Source organism: Mus pahari, chromosome 1 (assembly GCF_900095145.1).
Source record: "Mus pahari chromosome 1, PAHARI_EIJ_v1.1, whole genome shotgun sequence".
Classification (NCBI taxonomy): domain Eukaryota; kingdom Metazoa; phylum Chordata; class Mammalia; order Rodentia; family Muridae; genus Mus; species Mus pahari.
Genome location: NC_034590.1, coordinates 115,863,596 through 115,877,267, shown reverse-complemented (window position 1 = coordinate 115,877,267; position 13,672 = coordinate 115,863,596). Strand labels below are relative to the sequence as shown.

The 13,672-nt window shown below is 50.5% G+C and overlaps 1 protein-coding gene across 1 annotated transcript in view; it reads left to right on the top strand.

Annotated features, from left to right (window-relative positions):
- Positions 1-272: 272 nt before the first annotated feature.
- Positions 273-13,672, top strand: part of Syt12 (synaptotagmin 12) — a 30,621-nt gene continuing 17,221 nt past the window's right edge. The window contains exons 1-2 of the mRNA XM_021202596.2: positions 273-795; positions 9,809-9,865. Of these exons, the coding sequence (XP_021058255.1) occupies positions 9,832-9,865 (34 nt within the window). The 5' untranslated portion in view covers positions 273-795; positions 9,809-9,831. The remainder of the gene's footprint in view (positions 796-9,808; positions 9,866-13,672) is intronic.

Below are 13,672 nucleotides of genomic sequence, written 5' to 3'. Positions count from 1 at the left end.
TTTGAAGTCATTTGGCCTTTATACCTACCCTGGACCTTATCTTTAAAAAAAAAATGGAGTGGCTGCCCATGAGGTCATTGCAGAGATTACGAGAGATGATATCGGTAAGTGACCTGGACTGGTATAGCGTACAAACACAACTCAATCATGGAAGGATATACCAGCCATTCAGAGAGGGGGAATACTGCTGGCTGCGCTGCTCGCTGGTCTGATTGTGTGTGTGTGTGTGTGTGTGTGTGTGTGTGTGTGTATGTGTGTCTTGAGTCCGCTTTACAGATAAAGAAACTGAGGCCTAGAAGGAGAACAATATAAAGGGGGTGGGGTGCGCCCCTGGTGAGCACAGGGTTCCCTACCCCACACATCCACAAGCCTGAGATCCCTGGGTCAAACTTGGCTGCCCCACCCCACCCCCCCCCCCCCCCCCCCCCCCCGGTGCTTAGGGATCTCCGACCAGATCCTCATAGCTCTGCTCTGCTCCTTGGAGTAGAGAGAGCGCTCGGGGTTGTCACTTTAAATTCAAGAAGGAGCAGGCGAGCGGGCGGGCGAGCGCGAGGGAGCGCGCGGCGGGCTCCTGGGAGCGTGCCCGGACTGCGGCGCTGCTCCATTTGGCCGCCGGGCCCCGCGGAGCCCCCATCGGTGAGGCGAGGCTCCAGCAGGAGACGAGCGCCCCGCTACACTGCAGGGGTGGCGTAGCAGCGGGCGGCCGGGCGCCCGTGCGAGCCAACTGCGGGAGGCCGGCGTAGGAGCAGAGGTAGAACCAGGAGTCGGACCCGCGTCCCCTTCGCGGAACCCGGGGTGAGTAGGCACCCTGGCCCACACACAGAGCGCGGCAGGCACAAGCGCCCTGGGCATGGACGGACGGACGCACTCAGTCCCTCTTCTTACGCCCGAAACCCGGAGCCCCTCACACTCCGTGCGTTTGCACCCCCGCGCTGCGCTGGCACACCAACGCGGGGCACAGAGCACTCCCGGCGCCCTTCCCGGGCCCAGCCACTCCGCGCACTGCGCATCGCCTGGCGCCAGCTCGCCCGGCCCCCATGTGCACACACGCGGTTCACCCAGCTGTTTACACACCTCTCCTGAGCCCGCACACCGCACACACCCCTCACCTTCACATTCAACACTTTGGCTGTCCTAACTGCCCCTGACCTGGCCTTACATCCCGTTGGGGGGGGGGGTTCTCTGGCCAGTCCCCTCTCCCAAAATTCCAGAGTGGTATGAGGGTGTGAGGATCTGCATCGTAGGGGGCGCGTCGCATCTCTTCTCCAGGAGGCCTACGGGAAGAACCTAAGGGTTCCTTGAGCTTCACTCGAAGCTGTGTATGGGGGTGGTAAATGGCAATGTAGGTGAAGGAGCACTGAGCCTTTCTCTTTGGTGGGCATGGTGCTGCTAAGAGACTGTCTCACCTTACAGTTGATGGGGACAAATCTGTTGAGAAGAACCTGGGAAACTTGCACCTGAGCTGTCTGGCCAGGGTTCAGAGTTTGAAGAGCCTAGCAGTAGTCCTTATTAGAAACTGAGACAGGAAATCTGAGGCTCTGCAAGAGAAGGAGAGATACCTAGGAGTTAACAACCCACCCAGTAAGGCCAGGACAATTGCAATTATACCCTCACCTCACTCCACCCCCAACCCCACCCCCACCCCCAACCCCCATTTCCATCCTCTCTGAGCAATCTTTCTCAAGAAATCTTTCTCAAGCAGCCTAGAAGAGTGGGAACTCCCAGCCTGGGGTCCAAATCTGGCTTCATCCTTCTAAGTGCTTGCTAGTGACTTGGGGCAAGTCACTTTTCACACCTTGAAGAGCTGGTGTCTCAGCTGCTAGGCCACCCCTCCCTACATTTCCAGGGCTGCCAGGAAACCCTGGTATCTCCGGGGACATTTCCTGAGCGCAAAGCAAGTCCCTGGTACTATGCTGGCACACAGTAGGTGCCCAATGTCAGCTGTCACCCACCCCCAGCCAGTCTGCAACTGTGGTTCCTGCGGGTGTCTAGGGGATGGCACCAGGATGTGGTTATCCAGAAAGTGTTGTGGGGGAGGGATGCACTCGCACTTTGTCAAGCCTAAAGGTCCCTAAAGAAACTCAGCCTAGAAGACAGAGGCTCCCCCCCCCAGGCTGTTCCCCATCCTTATTACCTGCTGATGCCAAGGTAGAGATAAAGGGAGTCACCACCTTGCTGAGCAAGGAACAGCGGGTGAAGTGCAGAGAAGAGACTCAGCTCAGGGTCCCTGGTTCTACACACAGAATTCCTTGAAAGTCATTTCTCTGACAAGCTCGGGAGGCTAGGGAGCCTCTGCCATGGTCCATTCCAGTACAGAGTGCTTCCAACCTTCCCAGCGACCTGCGGGGCCTGGTCAGCAGTCAGCATGTTGGCCCAGAGCCACCGTCTTTCACTGATCTGAAGCCCAGAGTTGCGATGTTGGGATGCGTGTGGCCCCCATCTTCCTCATCTATGAAATGGGGATCCAGTAATTTATTCAGTCACCAGGTCTGGTGGGCACCAATTATGCAGGAGGCTTGGAGTTAAGCACTCAGAACACAGCATTGTGGAGGCAGTGCTGGGGAGGGAGGTAGGAGGGTCCTATTAAGCACAACTGTGAAGCAGGGGCTGTTCCTCAATGAACACTGCCCCATGCAGTGTAGACCCTGGGGCTGACTCTAGGCTGGGGTAAAGAGGGATGCTTAAGGGGGAAGATACACAGTTTGAGCACAGATGAAGACCTGGAGCAACCCCAGCTGGCCCCTGCTGTGTATCAGAAGTGCCAGCTCTGGCCACTGGCTGCCCTGACCTTCAAATGCCTTGTCAGCATCCTAGCCCAAGCCGAAGTTGCAACCTCTGGGCGGCCAATAGGAACCCACTGGTGTTGGCTGGGGAGAGGTGGAGCCAAGGGTCTCTCAGGTCCTGGATAAAGCCATTAAGAAGGGCACTTGCTGCAGAGGCAGACCTGGGATATTGTCAGCTCCCTATGTGGTGGCTGGGCAACATTGGGCCCATTTGCAACCTTCTCTGAGCCTCTCTGTCCTTCACCAAGTGAGGATTATAACAAGAGTTGCCCCAATGTATCTTTGGGGGGATGGAGAAGGAAGTTCTGGGTAGGTGTGTGTGGCTGCTTTGGGCAGGTCGATTGACCTCTCTGAGTGTACCTCAAGTCTGTTTATGAATAGGGAATTTCTAGCAAGCCTCAGGTTATGAGAGTGAATGGTGCGATAGCAGAGGCCAGGTCTGACCCCAGGAGCATGAGACTACATATGTTACGTTGTCAGAACATCTCTCCCTTCTTCCCTTCCAGTACTGGGGATAGAACCCAGGACCTCACACATACTAGGCAAGCACTCTACCACTGACCCACACACCTCGCAACCCCCTTTCCCCCTGAATTTCATTTTTAAATGAAAATTTCTCAGTCAAAAAAATTTTTTTTTGAAGCCCAGTACTCGTGGCTCACGCCTTTAATCCCAGCACTAGGGAAGTAGAGGCAGGCAGATCTGAGTTCAAAGCCAGCCTGGTCTACAGAGTGAGTTCCAGGACAGCCAGAGCCACATAGTGAGACCCTTTCTTGAAAAACATTTTTAAAAAATCAACAATGAACTCACCGTATTTGAGGGCTAGGGAGATAAATGTAAAATGTTGGTAAAATGTTCACCACGTACAAATCAGACTGAGTTCCATCTCCAGCGGTCACACAGAAGCCAGCATTGGGGAGGAAGAGACAGGCAGTTCCGGGGGCTGACTTGCCAGATAGCCCAGCTTCAGCCCCAGGCCAGTGAAAGACCCTGTCTCAAATAATAACGTAGACACCTCCCCAAGGAAGGAAACCTGGGGTTGGCCTCTGACTTCCACACCTACTCAAACATATACCCATCCACACACAATCATGTACACACGCATACACAACAGAATTCAGGGCCAAGAGAGACGAGCACTGGCTGCTTTCCCAGAGAATCTGTGTTTGATTTGTAGCACTCACACACACTATGGCTCACAACTGCCTATAACTGTAGTTCCAGAAGATCTGAGGCCCTCTATGGCCTCTGTGGGTATGAGAAACGCATACACATACACACACACACACAGAGAGAAAGAGAAAGAGAGAGAGAGAGAGAGAGAGAGAGAGAGAGAGAGAGAGAGAGAGAACACATACATACATACATACATACATACACGTACAGGCAAAACATCCCACACACACAAATACACAAAATATAATTCATTTAAATTTAATGAAAGAAAATGTGTTTGCAGGCTGATGGAGCTGTTCCCACGGTTGTTCTGTGCAGACTGGGAGCCAGGGGCTCTTTCTGTGCGTTGGCCAGGCCAATAACCACAGCAGCTGATATTTGCCAGGCCTTCTCATTCTACCCTCACAGGGTAGACATGACCTTCCTGCCTCTGCCTCTTGATTGCTAGAAGTGCAGGTGTATACTACCGTGCCCAGTTTTGCTCAGTGCTGGGAATTTAGGTCTTCAGGCATGCTAAGCAAGGACTTTACCGACAGACCTACATGCCAAGCTCAGTCATAAGCCCCTTTTCATAGACAGTACTACTGAGCCACAGAGACCGAGAAACAGGGCCCAAGAAAATTGTCTAACGCCATGAGCCGGTGAAGGGGCTAGTCTGCACTTCAGAGCTGGTAGAGCTGGCTGCACACCTGGGGTTTGGGCTGACCCCCTGCAGGGTCTTGTACATCTCCCTGTTTCCTCCTGCCTGTACTCAGGCAGATGTACCCTGACTTCAAGCTGTTTGTAGCAGGCAGGGCCGGAAGCTCCATCTGGAGGGTGCACTGAGCAGTCACTCATACCTTCCCAGATATCACAGTTTCCATAGCAAAATAAAGGAAGCAGATGTTTTTAGGATCATGGGATCTGAGCTGGATCAGCCTTGGTTGACCCCCAAACCCCACATATACATATGTGCCAAAAGCCAGAGCTTGATACCTGCTGGGGTTCTGCTGGTACTGTGCACGCCATACCACACCTCGCTTAGTTTTCCCTTGTCATTGCCAGCCTGTGCCAGAAGAATGAAAAAGAACCCCACAGGCATGATCAGGACCACGGCAAGGCTGAGGCAGACTGGAATGTGTTTGTTCCCACACTGTGTTTAGTGTGTCCAGAACCACATCTTCTGTAGGCCAGGCAAGCCCCCGACTTGTACAGCAAGCCATCTGAACCCATAGTTCTCAGGCAAACCCCATGCCTATCCTCAGTAAGACACAGTGATTAGGAACTCAGACACAGACGACCAGATTGAACACTTCTTAGCTCTGTGGCACGTTAACCCCACAGCACTCTGGACTACAGAGCAAACGTGATTCTAATGCCTTGCTAAGAGGGTTAAATGAGGTCAAGTATGTGTAGATGCTGAGAACTGTGTTTGGTGCTTAGATGTGCCCAGTGGGGTTGGCTGTTAATATTATCGAAAGCCCAGGACTCACTCAAGCCAAGATGGGTGAAGCCTTTTTGTCTTAGCACTGCCTCCCATCACCATGACAACTCTTATCTCATCAACGTGGGAGCAACATCAGGAGAACCAGGAACCAGGAGCTGGCTACACACGCTCATCTGCCCTGTTTCACAAGGATATGCACCCTAGGACCTATGTGCTCAGGACCAGCATCTTGACTCCAAAGCCTCTCATGATATAGAGAATCTCAACCCCCAGAATGCCTAAAGTCTCAGCTCCATTCTCTCACTGAGCCCTGATCCAAGAGAAAGCCTGCAGAGTGCTTGGAAGAGTTGGTGAGCCAAAGTCCAGTGCGCCTGAGTCGTGTGGACATTTTGTGTGTGTGTGAATTGATAATATTTAATAGTTAACACTCTGGGCATATGGGCTTGTGTTTGTAGTCCCAGCTATTCCAAAGGCGAAACGGGGGTCACTTGAGCCTAGCAGTTCGAGGCCAGCCAGGGCAACATAACCAGACCCTGTCTCAGAATTAATGAGTGCCAGGGATGCAGTTCAGTGGTAATGTGTTTACCTTGAATGCTTGAAGTCCTGGGTTCAGTTCCTAATCAAATAAAACTGAGTGTAGTCACACGTACCTGTAGCCCCAGAACTCGGGAGGTGAAGGCAGGAGAAGGATAAAGATCTTCTGTTTAAGGTCAGTATCGGCTACATATGGAGTCTGAGGCCAGCCTGGCACATGAGACTATCTCAACAAAAAGATAGTTAATACACTTTAAATTCTTAGAAGATATATTCCTGGCAGTTGTGAGGTAGAGGCAGGAGGGTCCAGAGTTCCAGATAATCCTTGGTTATACTGTGAGCTGGAAGCCACTGCCCTAGACTACAGAGTGAGACTGTCTTAGTAACAAACAAAACAAACGAACAAACAAAACGGGAGCCTGGTGAGATGGCTCACCAGTGAAGGTGCTTGCTGCCAAGCCTGATGACCTGGAGCCTACGCTGGTGGAGGTATAAAACGGATTCCATGGGAGGCAGAGGCAGGCGAATTTCTGAGTTCGAGGCCAGCCTGGTTTACAGAGTGAGTTCCAGGACAGCCAGGGCTACACAGAGAAACCCTGTCTCGGGAAACGAAAAAACAAAAAAACAGAAAACAAACAAACAAAAAAACTGATTCCAGCAAGTTGTCCTTTGACCTTCACTGTGCCCAAAGACACAATAAACAAACAAACAATCAAATTATTCGCCCTTTCTTTTTAAAAGATCTATTTTATTCTTTTATATGTATGAGTGCATTGCCCACATGTACGTATGTCTACCACATGCATGTCTGGTGACCTTGGAGGTCAGAAATGGGTTCTGGACCCCTTGTGACTAGAGTTTCAGCCACCAAGTAGGTGCTGAGAATAAAGCCAGGTCCTCTGGAAGAGCAGCCGTGCTCTTAACCACTGAGCTGTCTGCCCAGCCCCCATCTGGCTTGTCTTAAAGAGCTGTGTCCTTGTTCCTACCACTGGGATGAAGCTCCATGACCTTAGCAACTTGGGGCGGGAAAGGTTGATTTGGCTTTCCCATCATGAATTACAATCCAAGAGGAAAGCCAAGGCAGGAACTCAAACAGGACGGGATCCTGGAGACAGGAGCTGAGGCAGAGGCCATGGAGGGTGCTGCTTGCTGGCTTGCTTCCCATGGCTTGCTCAGCCTGCTTTCTTATAGAAGCCAGGACTACCAGCGCATGGATGGTTCCACCCACGATGGGCTGGGCCCTCCCACAACAATCCCTAATTAAAAAAATGCTCTACAGACAGATCTTACGAAGGCATCTTCTTGTCAAGGTCCCCTTCTCTCAGATGACTATAGCTTGTGTCAAGTTGACATAAAACTGGACAACACAAGATGGACAATCCAGCCGCGCCTAATTAGAATTCTTGCTGGAAAGGGAAGACAGGTGCCCTGAACCAAGCAAGGCCTCTACGGGTCTGACCTCACCCTTTCTTCCCTTGCCTGGGACTTGCAGGCTTGGGGAGGGGGGGGGAGGGGGGCGTCCGAAATTAGGAACTGCAAGGGAATCAACCAGCAAGGTAATTTAGCCTTCTTTGTCCTTGAATGAAATGAGTACAGTGCATTCAAGTCTCCAGCTCATTTCAGAACCTCCTCTTCCCACCCACTCAGAATACATCCCTGAGCCAGATTAGCTTCTTAGCAACAACAATCATAAAACAGTAGCCACCTGAGTCCAGACCGTGGCCTGTACGAGCTCCCAGGTCTTCATCTGGAATAACTTATACCATACCACTCAGGGAAGGATTGAGAGTAGAACACTGGGGAAATTCAGCCCTTTCGATTTCTTTCCCCTCAAGCTATATGGGGACTTTCGTTGAGGCACTGAGCGATCTGTTCTGATGAGCAGTCTCTATTCCCAACTGTTACTTAGGATGGCAAAGAGGCAGGGTTGACAAATACAAACACCTACTGGCAACGCTGGAGCTTCAGGTAAATACTGAATCATTCTTGACACAAATTGTCTGAAGTTGCCCTGCCCATGAGTATCTTGTGCTTTATCTAGCAACCCTAAATGAGTTTTAGAATGCTTAAAAAGAGACTTCAGATTGAGCAGTGGTGGTGCACACCTTTAATCCCAACACTCAGGAGGCAGAGGCAGGTGGATTTCTGTGAGTCTGAGGCCAGCCTGGTCTGCAGAGTGAGTTTTAGAACACCCAGGGCTGCACAGAGAAACCTGTCTTGGAAAGAGAGAGAGAGAATCTTTAGTAGGCTGGGAGGTGACCCAGGAGGCAAGTGTCTGCTAGCCAAGCATGAAGACTTGAATCCAGATCCCTGGCACTGACGGAAAAAGCAGGATGTGGCAGTGATTGACAGGAGGGGTGGAATTCAGGGGATGGGGGATCCCAAAGACAGGAACAGGACAGCAGGACCGCAGGATGCTATCCTGACGTACCCTCTTCTCACAATGTGCTCACAGGGGTTACTGCACACACACTTAAAAAGAGGTTTTAGTATCTAGGCGTCATTGTACACATGTGTAAGACCAGCATTTGAGAGGTGAATGCAGGAAGATCAGGAGTTCAAAGACAGCCTTGGCTATACAGCAAGTTCAAGGCCAGCCTGAACTACATGAGACCCTTGTTTCAGTCCCTTTCTCAAAAGAGCTTACAAGACCATTTTGCTTAAGACAGGATTCCATTATGTAGCTCAGACGGTCCTCAACATGGTAATTTTCCTATCTCAACCTCCTGAGTGCTGGGCTTACAAATACATACAACCATGCCTGCATCTATCCACCATTAAAAAACAAAACAAAACAAAACAAAAAACCAACCATGAACAGGAGCACCTTTGGAGCCAGATGTGGTAGTACATGAATGTAATCCCCACACACAGGCCGCTGAGGCAAGAAGATTGAGAGTTCGATGTCAGCCTGGGTTACATAGTGATACCTTGTCTCAAGAAGTAGGAGAGAGGGCTGGTGAGATGGCTCAGTGGGTAAGAGCACCCGACTGCTCTTCCAAAGGTCCAGAGTTCAAATCCCAGCAACCACATGGTGGCTCACAACCATCCGTAACAAGATCTGATGCCCTCTTCTGGAGTGTCTGAAGACAGCTACAGTGTACTTACATATAGTAAATAAATAAATCTTTAAAAAAAAAAAAAAAAAAGAAGTAGGAGAGGCAGGTAGGGGAAGAGGAGTGAGAGGTGAAAGGAGGCAGAGGGACCAGACATTGTGGCGCACGCCTTTAATCCCAGCACTGTGGAGGCAGAGGCAGATGGGTCTCTGACTTTCAGCCCAGCCAGGTCTACTTAGAGAAACCCGGTCTCAAAAGAAAAGGGAGTGGGGGGCGAGTAGGAGAGATGGCTCACCTGTTAAAACTTAGGTTCAGTTTCTAGTACCCACGTGACAGCTAGCAATTATCTATAACTCTATTTCCAGAGGATCTCACGCCCTCTTCTGGCCTCCTTGGGCACTGCATGTACATGTGGCACAGACATACAGGCAGGCACTTGCATTTTAAGACATTTGTTTTTCAAAGAGAGAGAGATCGAGAGTGAGAGGGAGAGAGAGGGAGAGAGGGAGGGAAAGAGAGAGAGAGACTGACTCACTGTGTATCCCTGGCTGGTCTGGAACTTAATTTGTAGACCAAATTGGCCTTGAACACACAGAGATCCTGTCTCCCCCAGAGTGCTGGGATTAAATGCCACCACATCCACCTCAATAATAAGTTTTAAAAGAAGAGGAAGGGGCGGGGTGGGGAGGGAGGGATACAGTAGAGGAACAGCCATTTTGGCTAAGTCCGCCCGAGCAGCTGAGTGTGAACTCAAGTGACAGGCACACAGATGCCCCCGAGTTAGGAATATGATGCTCTGAACCCTGCTCACGGCTGACTTCTTTCCCTTCCAGTCCCTGTCACTGTGGGGGACATCATGGCCTTGGACGTGACAGAATATCATCTGAGCGGTGAGTCTCCCAGATAAGACCTCCGAGGACCACAGCTGCAGGCAATGTTGCACCAAGCTTGGGATGGGAGGTGTCAGTGGGACTGGAATAACAGCCTCCTTCCTTAGGTCACATAACCATGGGGGCATCATCCTGGGACCCATCTGGGGTCTCCTCGTCTTTTCACTACAATGAATTCTTTCTGTTTCATGGTTTTGGTTTGTGCATTTCTATTTGTTTCTTAGGCGTAGTCCCAAGTAGCTCAAGGTGGCTTCAAAAAAATATTTTCCTGCATTGTGTGTCTGCTGTGCATGTGTGCATATGTGTGGACATACATAGGGATATGCCTGTGCATATGTGTGTGCGCTCTGCATGTATGCATGTGTGCACATATGGAAGGGTTATACCTATGCATATGTGTATATTACTGTACATGTATGCATATGTGTGGACACACATAAGAGGTACACCCATCATATGTGTGAGTGGACATGTGGTGGCCAAGGCTGATGTCAGGAGTCATCCTTCGTTGCTCTTCCATCTTATTTGTTGAAGCAGGCAGTGTCTTTCAGTGAAACCAGAGCTTGCTGGTTCGGCTCCTCTTGATAACCAGCTTGCTCTGGGGACTCTCCACCTCTGTTTTCTGAGGCTGGGATCTCAGGCATGTGCCATGCCCACCACGCCAGTATTTATATGGGGTCTGAGGATCCAAACTCTCAGCCTCACACGTGCACACCAAATGCTTTGACCACGGAATCATCTCTCCAGCCCCAAAGCCTCGAACTCTCTGTGTAGCCAAGGATGGACTTGAACTCACGATTCACTCTCTAAGTGCTGAGATTACAGACATGCATCCCACCTAGCAACACTTCCCTTGAAGAAATTCCCTGTTTGACACAAGGGGTTTCCTGGGAGACTCTTGACCCACTATTCCCTGAGGATGAGTGTGTGGCATGGAATCCACTCACTTGGGGTACCTCCAGGTTGTAGACTCCAAGGACATTCCAGAATCTTGGCATGCCTGGGCCCGGGCCTGGGCCCCTCTGTAGATGTGTTGGTTGTGGCTTCAGTTGGCTCCCAAATTCCATTCTGTCGCAGGAAAAGTCTATAATAATTAGGGGGTGGATCCTTACAGTCCCCTCAATTCTCTATATAACTAAACACGGCTTGAGCTCCTGATCATCTTGCCCCCATTTACTAAGAGCTGAGATTCCAAGTGTGTACAACCAAAATAAGCCTGATCTTCAGAGCTCTTGTCCCTCTGCTGTGTGGTTATTACATTGAAATCAGACAGCTGTATCATGTTGGGAAGTGGGGAAGTGATCTTTTTTTTTTTTTTTCTTAAAGCTGACAATAGGGGTAATGTCGCCTACCACCCCCATCCTAATGACCTAAGTTGCCATTTGCAAAAGGCCAGAGATATTCCTGCCTATGACAGAACAGCCAGCCCCCACCAGCTTCCTTAGTGGGACCTTCAGGATGTTCTCAGATCTCCTCTGTTATAAATAAGCCCGTGTGACTCACACTAGACATAACATGTGTTGGAGTTTTTTTTTTTCCCCCTTCAAATAATACATCCTCTGGGGTGGGACCACTGAATGGGGGATGTTTGTCATCGCCACTCCCCCAGAGAGGCTGGTGGCATGATACTATTCCTTGCAGCCAAGGCACCTGAACCCAGATGCTGCCATGTCTCAGCTGTGTGGCTTTGTTAGTCTTGGTTTTCCTCTCCTGACAGCAGAGAGTGAGCCTGGCTGGAGGTCCTTTGGACTGTTGGACTTTGAGGAGGAGGGGCAATGAGCCCTTCTGGTCCATAGTGCTTTGTTCCCTCCCTCCCACTGGGCCCAGGAAGGACCACTTCCTTTCTGATGGCCCACAGCTCCCAGCCCCTGCTGCACAGCCTGCCATGCTTCCTTTATTTTATTTTATCTTACGCATATGGGTGTTTTGCCTGCGTGTATGTCTGTACTACTTGTGTGACTATGGTACACACATAGACCAGAAGAGGGTGTCAGAGCCCCTGGGACAAGAGTCACAGGTAGTTATGAACCACCACGTGAGAGCTCAGGCTCCAACCAGCAGCCTGCAGAAGAGCAGCCGGTGCTGGGAACGGCTGAGCCTCCTGCCCTATCTCTTGCTCCAGCTCACATCCCAGCCTTCCTGTACACCCAGCACAATTTCCAGCATTCTGCCTGGCATGTCTACGTGCCTGCCTGGCCCCACTTTGACCTCTGTGCTACTTAAGGTCAGGAACTGTACCTGGAGCTCACTCACTCGGTGCTGGCTCCCCCTGCCCACAGGATGCTGTCATGTCTGACCACTCAAGGTTTAGTGATTATCTCTACCCTACTGTGGGCATTATTTCTTGTTCCTTTATTTTACTGTATCCATTAGATCTCAGTTTCCATTGGGAGGGACCAATCTCCACCTTTCTATCGCAAGGGAGCTAAGCCAGGTCAAGACCAGGTATGGCACTGGCTGTTACCCTGGTTCTAGCTGGCATCTGGCTGCCAGGGTAGCCACCCAACACTACTTATTTCCAGCTTTGTGGCCTTGGGCAAGTTCTTTAGCTTTCTTGAGCCTCAGTTTCCCCATCTGAGTTGAGTACAGCAGAGAACTGGAAATGGTTTTGAGAGCCCTATCTGTCTTCAATATCACCTGCCACATGAGCCCTCATGGCTTGGTGGCTTCCTTAGGACATCAGAGTCAGGTTCTTGAGCAGAGTGAGGTCAAATCTTTTAGCACGTGTAGACCTGTCATGACTCATACACTGTACAAGGTGAGGATTCACAGGAAATGGTTGAAGAAGCAAATTACTCTGTGTGGGAACAGAGAGAGCCCAGTGAGGACAACAAAGCCCCAGGCAGTGCAGGAAAAGGGCCTCTGAATTCTCTTCAGGCCAAGCACAGCCTGTGACCTCCTCTTGTGGAGCTGGTATATTGGTTTGAGATTAGAGATAATAAACTCCACTTACATAAGCGGGGGTTGGTGGCTCACACTTGTAATAACAACACTCAGGAGGCTGAGACAGGAGGATCACAAGTCTGAGGTCAGCCTGAGCTACATAGTGACACCGTCGCAAAACAAAACAAAACAAAATCCAGCTACTATACAATTACCTGGGCACAGCATGGCAGGAAAGGCCTAGAATCCTAGCTTTGGGGAGGTGGAGACAGGATGATCAGAAGTTCAACCTCAGCTATGTGACAAGCTCTAAGCCAACCTGGGTGGGAGGCATGAGATCCACTATGAAATTCACTCTTTAAAATGAACATTGCAGCTGGGCAGTGGTGGCGCACGCCTTTAATCCCAGCACTCGGGAGGCAGAGGTAGGCGGATTTCTGAGTTCGAGGCCAGCCTGGTCTACAGAGTGAGTTCCAGGACAGCCAGGGCTACACAGAGAAACCCTGTCTCAAAAACCAAAACCAAAACAAAACAAAACAAAACAAAAGAACATTGCGGTGGCTTTTAGATTAATGAGCAGCCAATGAATTGTGAGGATATTTTCATCATCCCGGAAAGAACTCAACTGCCCCATTCACCAAGTCAGAACAAGTTGTTTTTATTATTGGTTTTAGGTAGGGAGAGAGAAGGAGAGAGAGAGAGAGAGAGAGAGAGAGAGAGAGAGAGAGAGAGAGAAAGAGAGAGAGAGAGAGACTGTGACTGTGTGCCTGTGTGTCTGTGTGTATGTATGTGACTGTGTGTCTGTGTGTGTGTCTGTGACTGTGACTGTATGTGTGTGTGCCTGTGTGTCTATGTGTGTATGTGTGTGTGTGTGTGACTGTGTCTCTGTAACTGTGTGCCTGTGTGTGTGTGTGTGTGTGTGTG